The following is a 20,386-nucleotide window of genomic DNA, read 5'->3' as shown; positions in this document are numbered from 1 at the left end:
TAGGTTCTTCTACCTTCTTCAAGATTTCTCTTGAACATTCTAGAGTCTTCTATTAACCTCTCCAAGACTCTAGATCTTTCCCCCATCTTCATGATCAAGTGGCGGGTCATGACACTAGGCCCAGGAAAAAATTGAGTTAATGTAGCACCAATAATATCAAGGAGTTCAAGGGCATTTGCAGTGATCCATAAGTATCTAGAGATCAAAAATTGAAAAACTTGAGTTGGACTCGATTGAAATAGCAAACCCTTGTAAACATGAAATTCTCCAAGGTTATCAAACAAAAATATACAAAGTAAAGACAATATCTGCTAATATACAACAGTTTACACTACAGGAAAGGAGCAGATACAATCCAAAAAAATTGCTCACAGCTCGATACAGGAGCCTGATTATGCCAACTAAATAAATTTAACACAACAGATTTAGCTTTAACAGCATTGTTAGGAGTTAAAAGGAACATGAAAATCTCCAAGGTTGTTTACATAATCAAGTAAAACCAGAATTAAGAGAATTTGTATGATTGATCAAGTAGACTAGACCAATTACTGGTCCCTTTTAACTCAAGCCTACTCAGAAAACCACTAAATGAACAGCGCAGTGGAGTCAAGATGAAGTGTTCACTAGTAACTTTTATGAAGGTAACACGATGAAGTGATCAACAATAACTTTGATGAGTCCAATGCAATTATGTCTTATTTGTGTCAATTAAATTCACCAAGTGAACTATAAACGGTTTCTAAGGGACTAAGCCCCAATATTTAAAGAAAGCAGAGATGGTTGCAAACTTTCATAAGAAAATATTAGGAAAAAATGTCCAAACACGTTGTAGCAAAAGAAAAACTAGACAACGTATCCATCTGAGCCTATGCAGTCACAGGAATAGTGGCAGTTGCTTTCTGGGGTTTCTTGGAACAGAAAAGATTCAAAACATCTGCATGGTTCCTAATGTATCTGGGACATATTGCAAGGAAGTCCTGTGCTTCATTCCGCCTTCCTGCTTTAAAGTATGCTTCAAACAAATTGAGAAATACAGAAGTTGATGGAAGTTTCTTCACGGTCACTGCTGCAGTAAATGTAAGTGCATCATCAGCACTTCCAGTCTTGGAAAGGTACTTGATGAAGGGATCCAGAAAAGGTGGGTAATCTTGACTTTTCATCAAATGTAGAACATCCAGAGCTTCCTCGAAACCTCGTCGAGCCAATAATTTTCCTATCAAGAACTTATATGTGGTATGCCACACACGCAGTTCTTTCTCATTGACCATCTTCTCAACAAGCTTGAATGCATGAATCGCTCTTCTCTTGCGGCAGTGCAAGGAAACTAAGAGCTCTAAAGCATACCCAGCATGGGATGACCCTTCCTTTTCGACCATCATTTCAAATGCATCTGAAGCTTTAGCCAGATCACCGGCTTCACAGTATCCTTCAATTAAAGATGTCCATGTTTTAGACTTTGGAGTAGAGACAGTTGATTCTATATAATTCATAAACTCATTGGATTCCTTATCCTTCCCACCACTACCCAAATTAAAAGCAATTTTCCTCTGCTGATTATGACTAGGTGTGAAACCAGCATCCTCCATTGCTCTCAATATCTTGTTGCATTCGCCAAATCTATCAACACTGGTCAAAGACTTGAGAATGGCATCAAGGTTAGCACCAGTCAACGAATTGCCACTTTCTGTGAAAACCCTTAAAACTTTTGAGAACAACTCCAAATCAAGCTCCTTGCTAACAACTATTTTCTTCAATAGAAAAGTGCAGTCCTGCGAGGATGGCTTGTTTATGCCAACCATTGCAAACTCATATAAGTCCACGGCATCCTTAATCATTTTTCTCTTAACAAAGTTATCCAGAACCACAATATATGTTTCTCTTTCCATTTCAAATCCTGCAGTTCTCATTTCATCAACTAACTTCCAGAACTTCTCACTGAACTCTGCCCTACCTAAGACCCTTGCGATAGCATTAAATGTCTGCTCGTTGTGCTTACATAGACCACTCTCTTCAATCCACCTAAAGAATATCAAAGCCTTATTAGTTTCACATTCAAGCTTCTCCAAAACCATACTGATCAATTCACTCGAAAACTCGAATTTTGACTCTCGCAACTGCTTTTCCACATCATCTCCCCATACATTTCCACGAATCAATTTGCAAACCCTAGAACAAACTTCCTTGCTCGAATTGTCAGCCAACTCAGAACCATACAACTTTTTTAGCTTCTCCACATCGCCGCTCAGCTTCTCCTTCTCAAATCTCTCAATAGCCCGATTAAATGTACCCCTCGACACTCCACACCCTTTACTTTTCATGATTTCAACCATACTCCAAAACTCCTTAACAAATCCATTAGACCCCAGTATACCCAACATATAATTATACACCTTTGAACTCAACCTCTCGCTCTCATTCTCCTTAACCCAGTTAAAAAACCTACGTGCCGCATCAGGGGCAGTATTAAAGCTCCGTAACGCCCTTATAACCAAATCATGCGAGACAGTAACATTATTAGACTCTAAATCATGCTTAATTTCGTCACTAGTCCGGTTTGGTTTAGAGAAAACACCAGTCAAAACAGCGATTTGATCTGAATCTTTGTGTTCGACAGCCAATTCAGATGTGGAGAAACTACGAACTGTGAGTGGCTGGTAAGGAAGCATGTGAGATGCACGTGAGTGGATAGTTGAAGAAGTCATAGAACGAAGAGATCGATTTACCTGAAACGGAGATTGACCAATGAGATGCCTGGAAATGTGAGGCTGAGATAGCGAATGATGCCGGAGAAGAAGAAGCCATCGCTGTTGATTTCGCATTCTTCTTGTTAGATTCAGATTTTGCTTAATTGATGAAAACTGAAAAGTGTTTCGGCTGATTTTTTTTGGAATGAACCAAGAGGATTTTGGTAGGGTTTATGGATGAGAAGAGAAAACTCAGATGGAATGAGTTCGAACAGATTCGGGTCAAATGGAGTGTACCCAAGATCCGAATGTGGACTAATTAGGGTTATGGTCTTAATTTAGTTACGCGTTGCACATGTATCGATCATGAGTAATAAATGTATATATAAAAAATTTAAATTATTATGTATAAGTTATATTATTAAGTATAAAGCTTTAAAATAATTATTTATAACAAATTAACAATAACATAAATGATTATGATAAAGAAAAATGACTACCTGAAAGTAGCTATAAAAGTTATAATAATAATAATTAAACATAAGAAAAATACCAAAAACTTAAAAAACTTACTTCAAATCAGAAGAAAATTTATCTCTTCAATCATAGATATTATCATTATTTCACAAAAAAAATCCGAAATTAGCAATTGTGTAACAAAAATAGATGATAATAAATTAATGTAAACTTTAAGAATATATATACTAACATTACAGAATACTTACCTCAAATCACAAAAAAAAAAATCTCTTTAATTATAGATACTATCTAATTGTAAACATCAAAAACATACTAAAACTTTAGAAAACTTGCATCAAATCACAAGTAAATTTGTCTCTTGAATCATAAGATATCTCAACATTTCACAAAAACTTCTCAATTAGCAATTGTACATCAAGAATACATGATAATTTATTTATTAGAAACTTCAAAAATATATTAAAATTTTTCTAAATTTTTTTTTATCTCAAATCACAATAAAATTTATTTCTTTAAATCATAAATACTATCAAGATTTCAATTCATAAGAAAATTTTATACCTAACTTTTTTCCTTACGTATGGTAGTTTTGGAAGAATAATTTAAACTTAAAAAGAGAGACAACTATCATTAACTAATTAGTTGAAGGAATCCTAATTTTAAAGTGATTCAAAGCTAAACAAAATATCCTCAATTAATTGGTTAAAGAAACTTTAATTTTAAAGTGATTCAAAGCTAAACAAAATCTATTTAAAAATTAATAGACATCTAGTCTAGTTTGATAAAACTGGTTTTTGATTAAAAAACGTGATTTTTTAAAAAAATACATATTTTAGGATGGTTGTGGATTATCTTTTTGGGAATTTTAGGGAATTTTTTTTCCTCAAAAATATAAAATACGTGACAATTTTTCTTTTGAAAACTTTAGGCAATATTGGAAGAAATAAGTTGAAACTTGACCTCCTTCTTATATATTTTAGAAGTCTATAATAATTCGGCTAATACTTGTTTGCATATATTTTAAAACTTTTTAATTTTTTAGGTTTAAAAGTCTTGAGTTAATATTATAGTCAATATTACATTAATAATTAAATAATTATTTGATGAAAATAGTAAATTACTGTTTGTGTATTGAAGAGTCTTTTAATTAAGGACAAAATGTTTAATCAATATTTTAAGGGTTTTCATACTTTTAATATAGTATAGATAAGATAAAAATTAATTAAATGTACAAGTGTTATACATGTGTGTCACTATAACAGATAGCAAATAATAATTGATATTTGATTGATTTATGAAAAAAATACGATAATACCGTGAATATATTAGTAATGCATATTCATGAATTAATAGCGTTGAACCGTAACCAATCACTAACCATATTTGGCTATGTTTTTATTTAAGTACATTAAAATAAACTAAATTAAAATTCTATTAATCACATACACAAAAAAGGAGTTAGAAAAATAAGCATCAGACTTTTGTTACCTTCTGTCAGTAGTACCACATGAACTTAAAAATTGATACTCACTGCATCAATTTGTATTAATAATTCTCCATCGTTTAGAGGTGAAATATGATTCTCAAAAACTCTCCTCCATGCTTCTTGATTCTCATCAAACTCGACTGCAATATCAAATATATTTTAAATGTCATCTATTCCTTTTCGAATTTATTATTATATATGAGCATAATAATATAATACAATTATTTATAATAAATTAATAATAATAATAATAAAAAACTATAAAATCATCTTCCAAAAAGCTAAAATATCTTTATTTAATATTGACTTTTGAATTTTGTTTGACGTTTTTTAATCCTTTTTTTGCCTATTATTTTGGACTTTTTCTTTTGGATTAAGTCTGTTTTAGTTGGAAAAAGATTCTTCGTATAGGAATTTGACCATGATAAGATATCTTTATTTGATTTTTTATTATATGTATTATAGTCAATAGTTAATATCATTAAAATAATGGTATATTAATTGAAGAAAAATAATGAAAAGATGATTTTGTCTAAAGTGAAATCTTTTAACGAAGGGTAAAAAGTTCAATCAATATTTTAAGGGTCTTCATGCTTTTAATATAGTGCTAGTTTCGTATACGTGTTTTGCAAGTGTGTCTTGGGTTAAATCATACTCCCTTCATTCCTATTTATATGTCGTCCGTACAGAAAATAGATGGTTCTTAATATTTGTCATTTCACAAAATTAATGCACAAATGACACTATTTCTTCCTATTTTACCCTTGTGAATTATTATCCTTGAAAATATACATTTGACCAACATAGAAAAACTAAGTAAATAATTCATATCTATTAGTCAAATTAATTAATCAAAATAAATTAAGTCATGTTCATTGATTGAAAACTTGATTTCAAAAAAATATTAAATAAGGGTAGAATAGTAAACTTACTTAGTTTCTTAATACACATAAAATATAAAATAGTGACATATAAATAAGAACGAAGGGAGTAACAAATATATATATATATATATATATATATATATATATATAAAATAAAATTGTACAGTGATAATTTTGTTCAAAGCTTGTGATACATTGTATTAACATCATTTATATGCAATGATCAGAATAATACCCGAATGATTGAAATATATTTGACCTTTTTCAAGCATCAAATTATCTAATGGCTTCCCATTTGTAGTTTATATTTATATTCTGTTGCTTGCTTAATATTTTAAGATTGCTTATAAAATTAAAAAAAAGGGCAGCCCGGTGCACTTAAGCTCCCGCTATGCGCAGGATCCGGGGAAGGACCCGACCACAAGGGTCTATTGTAATTGCTTATAAAATTACTAATATAAAAAAAAAAAAGTATACCAGCCAACTCCTATCTTCTATCACTTTAACACAAATCTACTTGAGCTATTCTAAAAATAATTACTATGGTCAAAAAAATAAAAAATAAAATTCATGAATAAGAAAAAATTAGGTGAATTATGTATAAGCAAATCTGAAACACCTAACGAATAACATGACGTTAATATTGTTGGAAAAAAGCACTGACTAATTTTTATCTTTTTTGAACCGCCTTCAAGCAGAAAATAATAACAAAGAAATTAAAGAGAATAAAAATAACACAAGACTTAACGTGGAAACCCAATACCTAAAATACCATATCCAAGAGACCTCCAAGAGATACCATCCCAAAATCCTTCAATAGTAAAAAAATATTATACCATATATTTTATACATTTTGATATTTGGTGTATTTTGATGTAGATAAAAACAATGGAGCTAAGCTCCTTAAATAACTAACAAAAGCTAGATAGTCAATATTTTTGACCTTTTTTTTTCCTTTACAAAACACATATCAACAAATACTTGAATCCAAACTCAATTTCAAACAAGTTGCAAAGGATGTAAGAAGCTTGAACACCATCATAAGTGACATCACATAGTTGTTGCCCGTATAGCAAAAAGAAGATAATAAGTGATATATCATTCGACATTGGTATGAATATATGTATGTACAGTTCATATAATTAATTACATGGAGAGAGCAATTTATTCAAACTCAAACTCTTTGAGCAAAACAATTTCTTAGTCAACATTAATAATTTGATACCTGCCATAATTCGACTGGAGTTATAATTGAATAACAACACAATAGTGGCCTACATGCGTGCATTGTTACTTGCCAAGAATAAATTTCTCATCCTTTTTTAATATTTAATTTCTAAAAAAGAATATTTGGGATAAAAACTAATGAATTCTATACTTAAAAGGACTCTACACTTAAAAGGAAAATCAAATTGCTTTTTAATATAATGAAAATTTCAACGAATTTTAGCCCAAGAATTTTAGGACACTCAACTTAAAAAGGAAAACGAAATTACCTTTAACCTGTCAATTTTTTAAAGCTAATTAAATAATAATTTGAAAAAATTAATATAAATAACGTTAATTGGTAAAAAAAATCTAAACCAAACATCTACTTTTTAGAAGGACAAAGAAGTCAGAATAGTTTAAATTTGGACGTACCAAAAAAAACAAAAGTATTGTCACACTTTAATAAAATCATAATAAGAAATTATTGACTTTACTGCATGAATACCAGTGTAAAGACGGAAGCATAATCATGGTAAAATTTTGACTACCTGAATCACAAAAAAAGAAGAAGAAGAAGTAAAATAGAGATAAATAATCAAATTTAACCATAAATTAAAGAATCAAATAACATAATATGGCTTGATGCCAAGTCGAAAGTCAAACCAGCTATTTTTGCATAATAAAAATATTATCATGCTAGAAGTGCATGAAGACTGATTCAAATACTATAAAATATATATCCTGGAGTTAATTGGGCTTTTGAGGTCTTCTAATAAAAAGTGAAGACTTTAAATTATTGATTGAACCAATTGTTAGTATTTGTATACGTATGTGGTTTCTAACCTAAGTAGGAAACCCTATTTTATTCACATTTTTTCCTATACCTTATGTATAATATATTCTTGGTCTTATACATAATTCTAATTTTATAATTAAATAATAATTTGAAAAAATAGTAAATGATGGTTTTGTCTATTGCAGAGTCTTTTATTGGACAAAAAGTTCAATCAAATTTTCTAATGATCTTCATGTTTTTAATATAGTATATAGATAGATTACGAACGAATAATATATCAAAATATAATTACATAACATAAGTAAAACTAGGTCACAATTAAACAAAGCAAAAAAAAGAAAAGAAAAGTGATAAACCTTTGATCTTTTTTTGGGCAACTTCATTCGGCAACAACATGCTTGTTTCGTTCAATTTTTCGATTAAAATTTTTTAACCTAAAGGAAAACACGAAAAATTATCAAAAACGAAGAATTCATTATCAATTGTTGATCCAGTATAATTCATATATAATCTCTAAAGTTATTAACTAAAAGAAATAAAAAATGACAGAAATGATAATGATAATAAAGGCAAGAATACAACTCGAATCAAAATCATCAAAATAAGAACAAAAAGCAGAATAGAAGAAGGTGTCATTCTTGTTAATTTTGATCCAAAATATTACTTAAATTGAATTAGTAATATAGTGAATCTAAAGTAGATAGACAATTGCTTATTGAGATTAATTATGAAGGATGGTCAATTTAAGTAATATTTTGGATGAATGGATTCTTTGATCGAAACAATGCGAGGAATAAGAGAAAAACTCTGAAATCCTTTAGAATAACTATATTTACACAGAAAAAGTGGTAGACGATGAGGCGGTTCAATTTCAACCAAATTATACTTCCAGAATCCAAATTTCACTTGAAAAGTAATCTATTTAAAAATTAATAAAGCAGACTTTTTGATTAAGAAAACATTTTTAAAAATATATATATATATAGGTCGTCGATTATTTTTTTGGGAATTTTTTTTCCTCAAAAAATTAAAATACGTGACGTTTTTTTTTTTGGATAACTTTAGGAAATTGGTTTTCTTTTTCTCATAAAATTAAAATTACGTGTTATTTTTTCTTTGGAACTTTAGGGCATTTGTTGGTTTTTGTGATTTATAAGGAAAATTTGTCAAAATATATTTTTATTTTTATCAAATATTTTAGAATTCTTTAATTTTAAATATCATAATATAATGAAATCATAATTGGAAGAAATATGCGAAAAGATGATTTTTTCTATAATAGAGTCTTTTAATGAAGGGTAAAAAGTTCAATCAACATTTTAAGGACCTGCATGCTTTTAATATAGTATAGATAGATAGATATAGATAGATAGATAATGCTAACAATTATTATCAATGTTTTAATCAAAGATCAAACTTAATAATAGTAGGAATTAAAAAAATTGGCATTCGATAGACAAATCTTTCAATATTAGATTTAGATGGGTTATGTTGAATTATCGATTAATCTTGCCACTCATTATTGAGTTGGATCAACGCATAATAATACTAATGAGAGTATAAATTTCTAGTCAGTTTTAATTAACACTTATCCGAATATTTATACAGAATTATTTCACTTTATAATGGTTGTAAACAATAAATTTTTGAGCCGAGAAAAATAAATAATCAAGACCAGAAAATTGAAGTAACAAAGTGTAATATTTGATTTCAAAATGTAGTGCATGTTACAATCTGTATGATAATCCCCTGATTCTTCAAATAATATGTAATATGTTGAACTTGAATTTGATTTAGAGTCAATGGATTGAATAGCTTGATCTTGAATTTTCGACTTCAATTTTGGATTTGAATTATTTGTCACGAACACTTGTATGAATATGGCGAATAATAAATATGAACAAGTAGCTTGATCTTGAACTTCTTGATATTTTTCTTCGTTCTTGAATTTGATTACTTAAATTTTGTAGCTTTGTCGAAAATTTATGGCCTGAGAATAATGAGGACCCCTATTTATAGTTGTAGGAGTGGTATGATGGTGTGATTTGATTGGTTGGTTTGAACTGACCAATCAGATTTTTTTTTGATGAAGAGTTTTAATTTGATTGGTCAGAACATGTCACATATACACGTGACATTATTCTAGTGACTCATTTAATTTGACTTAGATTGTCACATAACTTCGACACGTGACATGATTTTAGTGGCTTATTTAATTTGACTTGAATTGCCACATAATTTTGGCACATGACATGATTCTAATGGCTCGTTTAATTTGACTTGGATTGCCATATAACTTTGACACGTAGTGTGATTTTAGTGGCTCATTTAATTTGACTTGGATTGCCAATAACTTTGACACATGGTGTGCTTTTAGTGGATCATATTTGACTTGGATTGCCACATCATTTGGACTATTTTCTTGAATTTAATATAATCCAAATTAATTTACGGATTTAAATTTAATATAATTTTAATATTTACAATGGTTAAATTATAATTATATACATTCTTTGATTTGATTTTTAAAACTATACATAAATCGACATGCAAATCCTAATGAGTGTTTATTGATAGTTTTTATGGCTTCAAACCATCAAACAAATATCAAGAAACACTATTAATATATAAATTTATTGAATTATAATATAATGTGACACTTTTCTATGGCCTCTAATTGCATTTATCTCTTTTCTTTTTCTTTTGGTCTTTCTCATATTCAAATTAATTATTTTACTATAAAAGTAAATTACCTAATTTATTATAAATAAATATTTTATTAATAGAAAAACATTTACAACAAAGACTCTTCACGTATCAACATTTACGATGAGTAACTATCCACAACTCACACCTTTTAATTTTGCTCTTTATAAAAACAATTCTCCTTTTTTGATCTTCTTCTAACTATAAAATGACAATATTTTTTAAAAATACTTTTTTCTTTATTATTTAATGTATTTCAAGGAGTAACTATCCATTACTCAGATGTCTTTAATTTCTACTTTTAATAATATTCTTCATAACTCTCATAATTTTCATATTCATATATAACCCTCAAATTTTAATTTGTAAGTTTGTGATATCTTATTGTATTTCTTTATTTTGCACATATAAATTCATTTTTTTTTTAATTGAGACTTCCATTCAAGATTATCATTTCTATTCTCCATCGCTTTGGCTTGTGAATTAACTAATATGTAACAGGAAAGAAATATATGAAGGCAAAAAATATTTTGTTCTCAAGTGTTACTTTTTTTCCTATGTACTTGGCCTCACTCTCTTGATTGTAGCATTTTTTTTGTTTATGTATGTATAATGTATTATCATCCCTCAAGTAAATATGATCAAGAAAATTTTCACGATAATAAACAATGTGTCGTTAATGTGTGGTTGTTCTTTTTGAAAGTCAGCTTACAGTTGACATTAACTTTATAATCATGTAGTGTAATTTGATTACAATATTTGTTGAATTTCAAGAAGAGATGATTTTTAATTGTTAGTACTTTCTTTCTCTTGAAAAAAATGATAAAATTTAACTTCCATAAGTTAAAAGCATTAAACAAATTGAAATAACAAAGCGTTAAACAAAGTTGAAAATAACAGTGCAATGTTCGAAAATGCAACACAACCAAATACTATTATTAGATTGAAAGGAAGAAGACGTTAAGAAAGTTGTGACAACGTGACCTATACACAACTTTTCTTTAATTCAGAAATAAGAAACCTCTCAACAATACTCAATCCTAAGTAATAAGAAATTGCTTTCCTAATTTGAAATAAAAATAAAAACTTCAAATTATTTTAGAGGACATTAAAAAAATGCGCTCATCTGGCTGCAATCAAAAATATAATTTCATTTGTTTAAGCCAGTGGCATTTTTAACTGCATCTGCCGCCCCTTGTGCCTTGGCTTGCATTTGCTGCCCCGCCTACAAAATTATCAACCAAAATATAACACAAATACATTATTTTTTGGTCTTATGAATAGCTAAAAGACAGAATAAGATATATGAATAAACCTCCTGTAGTGATTCCTTAGCGGATTGTGCAGCATTAGCAGCCCTGTCCATCATTTGGTTACCCTTTTCCTGTCGCATAACATAACATATATGATGTGTTGTCAGACGAAGAGCTATATGACCAAAATATAATAGACTAGTTCTACTTGTTTGAGAATTGTAATGCAAACAGGCTAAAAATACTTTTGGTTACATTTACATAAATTGTTTAGTCCCCTTTGAAATAAGGAATGCTTTTAGAGTAGCCACAAAGGTGTCTCAACAATTGCTTTATGTTGCAGGTTTGAGTCATACATATTTATATGACAATTATATATATATATATAAATTCACTTATTATTTCGTCAATTATCTACAAACATATTAAAGTAAAAAAGAATGTGCAAGTAATTATAGCACATAGATTTACCTGGGCTTGGCCCCTGGCTTGGCCAGCTTTGTAGCTCAAGTTCTGGGAGTTATCCATGATTGTTTGATTAAAATTTAAGATAGTGTTACAAACTCAGAGAAATCAAATTATTCTTCAAAGAACTTGAAATTGTTTGTTGATGTATTATCTTAGGAGGATTGGGGTATTTATAGATCTTGACATCCATTCAGTGCTTGACATTTGTTAATCTTTGTTGAAGGGTAAGACATATTCTAGGCCTCAATATGAGGAAGAAATTGCATAAACTTAGTCTATTTTGAGGTTAAAAAGAAAAAAGAAACTTAAAACTCGGAATAAGTTTATAATTTTTCAAGTTAACATGTAATTTACTTTATTTTCACATCATGGGGAAAGATTCAACTAAGTATATTTAGTTATAAAACTCTACTGTATCATGTCATAGAATTGCATAGAAACAAGTATCAGATCCTAAAAACATTTGCTTGATGGTTATAAAATTATGATGTGAGAATCACGGAGTATTATTTAACACTCCATTCGTTTCAATATACTCATAACAATTTTCATTTTTAAAGTCAAATTACATGAACTTTGAATAACATTTTAAGATATTTTATTTATTATATTGATGTGAAAAAATACAATATATAGTATTTTTTTTGTATAGCTTTTGAATATCTGAATTTTAACTTTAAAATATTAAATTAAACAATCTAATTTAGCTTTAAAAAATTAGTCAAATTGACTCTTAAACAGCCTTTTTATAACGGAGGGCGTAGAAATTATTTAACTTACATGTGGTAGATGTATTAACGGTAAAAGAGTGCATTTTGCTCTTTTCATACGGCGATTATGTAAGATATACAATAGGAGTGTCAACCTGATTTTTGGCCCCATAAGATCAGCCTATTAAGGACTCCGCACGAGAGGGACTGGACCGGATATTGGCTTATTCTAAAAAAAAACTGAGCCGGTCCGATCTATTTTTTGGCGTGGACCGGTAAGATCAGCCCGATAAGAGACACCTGGCCCACCGGCCCAGTTCAAATTTTTTTAAAAAAATATCAGAAAAAGCCGTTTGAGCCACTTTTCAGAAATAGCCGTTGGTCGAACGACCATTTCTGAAAATTTGGTTGGTTGGTTGGTTGGGTGGGTGTAGGGGGTGCGGGCATCAAACTAAAGCTTTGAAGAAGATGACTTCTTCTTCTTCTTTTGGGGCATTTTTTCTTTTAATTTTTTTTAATGTTTTTTAATATAAAATATTTTTTCAGTTGCTTTAAAACGTATGGAATCACGCATTCTTTCAATTCAGTAATATTAATGCCACATGTGTTTGGTCAATGGTCAGATGTGTTTAAAATATTGTGTTTCAGTGATAAGTATACGGATCCAACTTACAAACAGAGTCAAGTACAAGGGTCTCGCAGATCATTCCGTCTATATTATTATAATAGATAGTATATTGTGAGTATATCAGATATACATTGTAGGTATATATATTAAAATATAAGTATATATACACACTAATAGATAGTATATTGTGAGTATATTAGATATGCATTGTAGGTATATATAATGTAAATATATCACTATAATACAGATAGTATATTGTGAGTATATTAGATATACATTATAAGTATATATATAATATATAATTAAGTATATGACTATAATAAATAGTATATTGTGAGTATATAAATTGTTATAATTAATTCTAAATTAAATAAATAATGATAGACTATATTGATGATTGACTCAAATTTTTGAATACATAAACGCCGAAAAAAACGATCAAGCCCAATGGGCCCAACCCTACCTGACCATTAAGCCCAGACGCTATATCTTTAATGGGTCATGGGCCGAGTTATTTATGTTTCTTTCACTCTTGGGCCCGGATCAGCACAGCCCAGTAAGGGTGTCGTCTAGCCCGGCCCAGCCCCATGTCCGGTGGGCAAAAAAAAGTGAATTGATCTAACCCGACCCAGCCCACTTAATAGGTTTAGTATACATACTAAGCTTTCGACATCTCTATGCCGATATATAATTGCTATATTTTTGTAAAATTAATTTTATATATTATTTGAAAGTGTGTTTCTACATTAATAGTTTCACTGCTTAAAGTCTTAAACATGTATTTCAAAAAAAAAAAAAAAAAAAGCATTCCTAACACTTGATACTCCTCTTTACTCGCTAGTTGAAGACGGAACAAAAAGAACAAAGAAAAGGGTGAAGGGTGTGATTTCTTATTATTATTTTAAAAAAATGTTCGATAATTAATTAAGACAAAAATATTATTTCAAAAAAATTAGGGGTTAATTTAGATAAATGTTAAGGGCAGAAGTGGAGGCGAAATAGAGTGTGTTTGAGGGGAAGAGGAGAGAACTAATATAAAATACAATTAGTATAATTTGTTTTCTGTAAAAACAATTTATTTGATCAATCAAAGACGAAACTTTTTTGTAGGTAGCAAATACACCCGAAACTCAAGGATAGGGTTAAAGTGTTGCAATTAAAACTTTGGAGGTACTTTTTGTATTTTCTCTTTTTATTTCCATTACCCTGTTCGTTCTCCTGTCGCCAAACAAGTCTCAAAGTATATACTTTCAGAGACCTCGCCTCTCCTTGACGGCCATAAGAGGTTACAATTGCTTCCTCTGTCAACTCTTCTCCGTTGAATTTAGTGCTCAAAAATTCCATCTTCTAATTACACTGTTTTTTTTATTAATATTGAATTTGTTTTCTACGGCAAAGCTTCTGTTTGTGTTTTTGTGTTATCCATTAACAGACCTCTGGAGAGGAGGATGGGTGTTAAGGATTTGGAGAGGAAGCTGAAGAAAAAGAAGAACAAAGATGGAGACTCTCAAACAATTAACTCTAACTTTGTTCAAAATGGTAAATTTATTATTGTTGCCTCAACGTTTCTCTCTTTCTCTGCTTACTTTTCATTGCAAAAATCCCCTCTATTTTTCTTCCAACTAATAAATCAATCTCCAGTGAAAAAAAAAGGGCCACATTTTGAGTTTGAATCTCACTCATATCATGTTGGGAAATTACATGTCTTCTATAAATAGAAAAGGGAACAATTGATACATATTCAGCGTAGTCTGTTTGTTTAAGTTTGTTGAGAAGTATTTGATTGTTAGCTGTTTTCGATGAGTTACATTACAACAACCCATGTTGCCTGGGTTCCTAACAGGTTGAATAGTTTAGTCCTTAATTGATCTGTATCTTGTTGTATTTGTTGAAAGCATCATTTTTCATAGCAAACTCCATCAGTAGACAGGTCTTATATTTCAAACATAGTAATAAACTCATTATCTGTAATGCTCAGCAACCATCTCATCATTATCAATCAGCGTTCCCTATGAATTGTCAACTGCCACAACAAGTTAGCTATAATAAAAGCAAGGAGCTAGAAACAGCAAACTGAGGAAACATTATGCCAATGCACTGACCATAACAATGAATTATTCCTTGCACACATCAGATGTTCTTTGGGGATTATCCATTGCTGTGAAGTTTATCTATTTACTTAATTCAGTTCTTCATATTGAGGTTGTCTAATGGAGAAACTTTAGGTGATTCAGACATTCAGCGGCAATCTGGACCTATCTCCTCTATAGGAGCACTCAAAATACATGAATATTAATCAAGATAATGTCTTTTATGCAAAATTATCAGCACACTTGATACCCAAAAGGACAGTTATTTTAGATCTGGGGTACAAGATTGTCTATGGACTATAATATTATCAGTAAATGAGACAAGATGTGAAAGTAAAGGATCCTGAAAATTGGATAAAACTAGAAAGAAAAATGTTCTTACCGGGATCTTTTGTGCTTATTCACTCATCCAATGCTTATTTACTTTTTCTGTATGTTTCCTGAATATAGATGCTGATTGATGCCTTCTTTGTAGAGGAAAATTTTCCCAAGGTTACAAAAGAAAAGAAAAGGCAGAAGAAGAAATTGAATATGCAAAATAGAAGAAGCAAAGATGAGATAGATGAATGCCATCTCTCATATCATAAAGGTAATAAATTGGTGAAGTTAATTAATAATTTATCTTGTGAGCATCAATTGTTGGTCTATATGGGTAATTTATTTGAGTTTTTTAGCAGATGAATCAAATAATGCAGATGGGGAAAAGAAAAAGAGCAAATCATCAAAGAAGAAGAGGAAAAGTAATGTACTTGCTGAAAGTGGTGGAGTTAATCAATCTAATGAAATAGAGGATGAAATTGGTCAAGAAAATACCATATCGAGTGAACCTGGTAATCAGGAGACAAGAAAATCCAGGAGAAAGAAGAGAAAAAGTGACAAGAAAGCTGGCAAAGCTGAAGGTGACGGTGTCCCCAAACGACAAAGAGGTGGGAGAAAAAGATTATTGAGTTGAATATTTCTCTCTATTATTTCGTAATCATGTATTTCAAATTTAAAATATCGAAGGTATTGAAAAATTTAAGCAATTGATGTGAGTCAATAAAAGTTTCTCGCTAGCAGGCAGTCTATAGCACTTGCTAGCATGCCCTTATGTCTCTAATTATGCAGCATTGAAACTACTGAAAAGTTCCACTTTTGTACACAATGAAGTGAATCCTGATTGCAGTTCCTAAAATTTTTGTTTCCAGGAAACAGTAATAAATTCATACTTTTCCTAGAAAACTATGAATTATTTTAGGATATCGCGGTAGAAACATATAGTACTTTAAACCATATACTTTACGACTTTAAATGTTAAAAGGTAGTGACATAACACTTTTATCAATTGACATGAATTTCATTGCTCCAGTTAAATGTAACATACTTATTGTACAAGCATGTGGTGTCATAATAACAGCTATACCCAATGGCCGTCATGCACTTTGATTTACTGAAGGTCTTTTGATGCGTATGATCGTGAAAAAACAACAACTTATGTTTAAGGTCTATAGTTGAATTTTTTCCTTCAATGCTGTCTAATTTCTATAGGCAATTTAAAAGAGACTGATGACATTGTAGGGAAGGATCATCCATTATCAATAGCTAAGGATAATTTTCCAGTGGAGAGGGAACAAGCTGAAGAAGAAGAGATTTATGAACTATCTTCAGGGGACGAGGATTACTCCAAAGGAATGCGAAGTATGATTTGCTCTCTCTCTCTCTCTCTATATATATATATATACACACACACACACGAAATACCTGTTACTTTGTAATGTGAAAATTATAATAGTATTTCAAAAAGAAAAAAGTTAATGAAATACTTGTTGCTTCTAATGTTATATTCGCTGTGATTTTGATATGACACTTGCATCGTCAAATATTCTAAAGAAACTCGTTCATATTACTCACAACATATTAATAGTTCTTGCTGTTAAATATTTTTTTTTCTTATTTTGAGACATGATTAAACATGCCTGGTCTTACTTAATGTTTGGCCAGTTATTTTCCTAGACATGATGAATTGAAATGTTAATTTTTTTTTATGGGGATAACATTGGTGTCCAGGCTAGCTTGCACACACCAAAGAAATGATTTTTTGGATAGACAGCAGTGCAAAATGTTGTATATTAGAACACAAGTATACATTGATAAATAGAAAATCTCCTTTTTTTTCTGGTTGCAGAATGGGTTGCTGATTATTATCAGAATAGGCCGGGGTTAGAAGTGTTGCAAGAAAGGATTGATGAGTTTATAATTGACTATGAGGCGAAAAAGGAACAGGTACATCAGTTTCCAGATTATCATGTCATTTATTGATGTTAATGATCCTTTTTTGGAGTATGTGTAGAATGCTTGGATGTTGATGAACCTTTTCATATTTGTGGTTGGGGAAAATTCTCATTGTAGTACTCCATAGCTTATTTTTAATCTTGAAAAAAACTGCTGGACTTAGTCTCTAAAGAGTTCTATCCTCAATCGTTAAAGAGTTCTCACAAAATTTTGTTTATTTCCGACAACTAATCATGTTCTTTTTTGGGTCAAACAATGAAAATTGTATTGAACCAAGTATAGCAATAAGTACAAGACTAGTTCTTTTGGACTCTCGAACTAGTTCATATTTTTCTATCTGGTACATACAGGAAAAGAAAGAAAAAGAAGCACTTGCTGCTGAAGATGGATGGACCGTTGTTGTACATCACAAAGGCAGGAAAAAGAACACAGATTCTGAAACTGGAATTGCAGTCGGTTCTGTTTCTCAGGCTGCAGTTATGGATAATATGGCCAGAAAGAAAAATAAAGACGTGGGATTAGATTTCTACCGGTTTCAGAAAAGAGAAGCAAAGAGAAACGGTCTGTTTATTGTATCTTTGCCTTTGTCAATACTTTCTGCCTCCATATGTATCCAATTGACCCTCAATTAAAATTTTTCTAAAAGGTAAATTTAAAATATCAAAAGTTTAAATTTATCTAATCAATCAAATAATGAAAAGGTACTTACATTTTCTGATGAAGGGGTTCTCTGAGCTTGAGGTGAAGTGTCATTATAAGTTAGTCAATATTAGGATGCTGAATAGGCAGCCGTGGTTCTGGTAACTTGTTATATCATTAGTTTAGCAAGTTTTTCTGTCATTCATGGTAGATAGCCAAAATGAGCCTCAGATAATCCTTGACACAGCAGTGAATTTGACCTCTTGAAAACCACCTCAAAAAGCAGCTTCAATTTCTTTAAGTTTTAAAGAGTTCACCCCTTTTTATAGAGAGAATTTATTGGAAAGAGAAAAAGAGTTACCTTCACACGTGTTTGTTCTTGAAATCTTCTATCTCCAAGATCGAGTTATCCAAGTACTCTCTTCGTCTTGCTTGTGTTTTATGCAGTGTGTGATCGCGGTTGGTGAACTATTCCCTTTATCATGGAACTGTGGCTCATCTTTGATTGCTTCAGTAGCTTATGTTTGTTGGTTTTAAAACCAATGGTTTCTCTTCTGTTATTCTACTTGTAGTTTATGCCCAGTAATGTTAAATTTTTCTCGACTAAAGTACATGCCATGCTTTGACAACTATCTTACTAATTGACTTCTCATTGATTTGCGTGCCAATAAATTCCTAGATTGAGTTTCAATATAGTTATGTTCTGGTTCTTCTGTTTGTAACTTATCATTGTTGGCTTTTGTATTGTGCACAGAGATCATGGTGCTGCAGAGCAAGTTTGAGCAGGATAAGAAGCGGATACAACAGTTGAGGGCTGCAAGAAAGTTTCGACCTTATTGAACAAAGAGAAAATCTCCATAACAGAGTTTGTAGCTGCACAAATTTTACAGAGGATCGGTTTCAAGATTGTTCAGCTCAAGTTCTGCTTCCTTAAAGAGAATCAGCTTATCTAACAGCAGAGTGTAATGAACTATTGTTGTTGTATCTAGTTCCCAATTTCGGTTGTAGTTGAGTAGATGCCAAAAAAAATTTCACTGAAGCTTATGCTTTATGTTTCTATTATAGCATTCTCTGTTCTATTTATCTTTATGACAGTATTTCCTAGTGAGTTTGATCATTAAAGCCCGTGAGTTTCCAGTATAATTTTATGTGAGATAGTCCAGCTTTTGGATAAGAATAGTGAAGTGGAAATTAGCACATCCTCTTCTTTTCCACCATGATATGTCTGAATTATTTATTTATTTATTTTTGAAGTGCAATAACTTTTGACGAATTATTGAAAAAAAAAACATGGAGAATTATTTCAGACGTGGCAAACTAGTGTTTGCAGGCAAATTAATAATGAAAACAACTACTTGTAAAGATTGGATAGGTACACGAACTTTTTTGAAACAGGACTGCAATTACTACATCGTGATATGCCTCACCATTAAACTAGACTAATTTAAAATTAATTAGAAAAGTTTATCATATAAAAGACCTTCAAGTGGTTATTACTAATCGATAGAAGAAACAACAACAAAGGTACATGTCAAAATCAAGTATGAAAAAAAATATAGTAGAGAAAAGAAATTGCTAAAAGAAACAATAAAATAATAACAATAATAAATAATACGATAAACAAAACTAAGAAAAAACAGATATTAATAACAAAATCAAAAAACAAGATAGTAGAGAAAGAGAAGTAATACAATGTAATAGAAGCAGACATAAATTGTCAAAAGAGTATTCCAATACATAAAGAGTGAATTTTTTACCAAAGTAAGCTATTATTTAAATCAATTCACCATAATAATATATTTTTTAAATTTTTTACAGAACTAGTATAATCGTATTTCTCAGTAACGTTTTAGGTTATATTTTATTCAAAAAAATTCAGCCATGTAAAATATAAGGCTGACGGCGTTAAATAAAGAAATGTTACTGGTAGTAACGTTTTAAGCATAATACGTTACTCGGAGGTATGTTTTATAGCTAAAACGTTACTCACAGTAACCTTTTTTTAGAATCCAATCACAAACTATTGAATCCTATAAATTTAGAATCGAATCCTGCAAATTTTAAATCTTGTAGATGTATCTA

General features: G+C 30.3%; 3 protein-coding genes across 5 annotated transcripts; 1 reads left to right on the top strand and 2 right to left on the bottom strand.

Annotated features, from left to right (window-relative positions):
• Positions 1–777: 777 nt before the first annotated feature.
• Positions 778–2,974, bottom strand: LOC129874271 (pentatricopeptide repeat-containing protein At3g02490, mitochondrial-like). Its single transcript, XM_055949532.1, has one exon. The coding sequence runs from the start codon at positions 2,817–2,819 to the stop codon at positions 867–869; it is 1,953 nt and encodes a 650-aa protein (XP_055805507.1). The 5' UTR covers positions 2,820–2,974; the 3' UTR covers positions 778–866.
• Positions 2,975–11,171: 8,197 nt separating this feature from the next.
• LOC129874356 (stress-induced protein KIN2-like) lies at positions 11,172–12,501 on the bottom strand. Its single transcript, XM_055949629.1, has 3 exons — positions 11,970–12,501; positions 11,561–11,629; positions 11,172–11,470 (listed from the first exon to the last, which is right to left on the bottom strand). The coding sequence occupies exons 1-3, from the start codon at positions 12,024–12,026 to the stop codon at positions 11,396–11,398; spliced, it is 201 nt and encodes a 66-aa protein (XP_055805604.1). The 5' UTR covers positions 12,027–12,501; the 3' UTR covers positions 11,172–11,395.
• A 1,679-nt stretch (positions 12,502–14,180) lies between these two features.
• On the top strand, positions 14,181–19,426 carry LOC129874108 (uncharacterized). Of its 3 annotated transcripts, XM_055949335.1 has the most exons (8): positions 14,181–14,589; positions 14,737–14,843; positions 15,870–15,983; positions 16,069–16,320; positions 16,952–17,071; positions 17,559–17,656; positions 18,016–18,226; positions 19,059–19,426. In XM_055949335.1, exons 2-8 carry the CDS (start codon positions 14,753–14,755, stop codon positions 19,142–19,144), a joined length of 972 nt encoding a protein of 323 aa, XP_055805310.1. In that variant the 5' UTR covers positions 14,181–14,589; positions 14,737–14,752; the 3' UTR covers positions 19,145–19,426. The 3 variants fall into 3 exon arrangements, with proteins under 3 accessions (XP_055805310.1, XP_055805309.1, XP_055805311.1); XM_055949334.1 differs by having other exon boundaries at positions 14,181–14,843; XM_055949336.1 differs by having other exon boundaries at positions 14,184–14,843; positions 16,072–16,320.
• The last annotated feature ends 960 nt before the right edge of the window (positions 19,427–20,386 follow it).

Source organism: Solanum dulcamara, chromosome 11 (assembly GCF_947179165.1).
Source record: "Solanum dulcamara chromosome 11, daSolDulc1.2, whole genome shotgun sequence".
In the NCBI taxonomy this organism is placed as follows: Eukaryota; Viridiplantae; Streptophyta; class Magnoliopsida; order Solanales; family Solanaceae; genus Solanum; species Solanum dulcamara.
Note: the sequence above shows the minus strand (reverse complement) of the source record. Positions and strands in the feature narration are given on the sequence as shown.

Bases quoted from the DNA above. Each gene is read 5' to 3' on its own strand.
- LOC129874271 (XM_055949532.1), bottom strand. From the start codon at position 2,819: ATGCGAAATCAACAGCGATGGCTTCTTCTTCTCCGGCATCATTCGCTA.
- LOC129874356 (XM_055949629.1), bottom strand. From the start codon at position 12,026: ATGGATAACTCCCAGAACTTGAGCTACAAAGCTGGCCAAGCCAGGGGC. The intron at 11,630-11,969 runs GTAAATCTATGT...GTTATGCGACAG, and splicing joins AAGCCAGGGGCCAAGCCCAG to GAAAAGGGTAACCAAATGAT. The intron at 11,471-11,560 runs GTTTATTCATAT...ATAATTTTGTAG, and splicing joins CTAAGGAATCACTACAGGAG to GCGGGGCAGCAAATGCAAGC.
- LOC129874108 (XM_055949335.1), top strand. From the start codon at position 14,753: ATGGGTGTTAAGGATTTGGAGAGGAAGCTGAAGAAAAAGAAGAACAAA. The intron at 15,984-16,068 runs GTAATAAATTGG...TGAGTTTTTTAG, and splicing joins CCATCTCTCATATCATAAAG to CAGATGAATCAAATAATGCA. The intron at 17,657-18,015 runs GTACATCAGTTT...TGGTACATACAG, and splicing joins ATGAGGCGAAAAAGGAACAG to GAAAAGAAAGAAAAAGAAGC.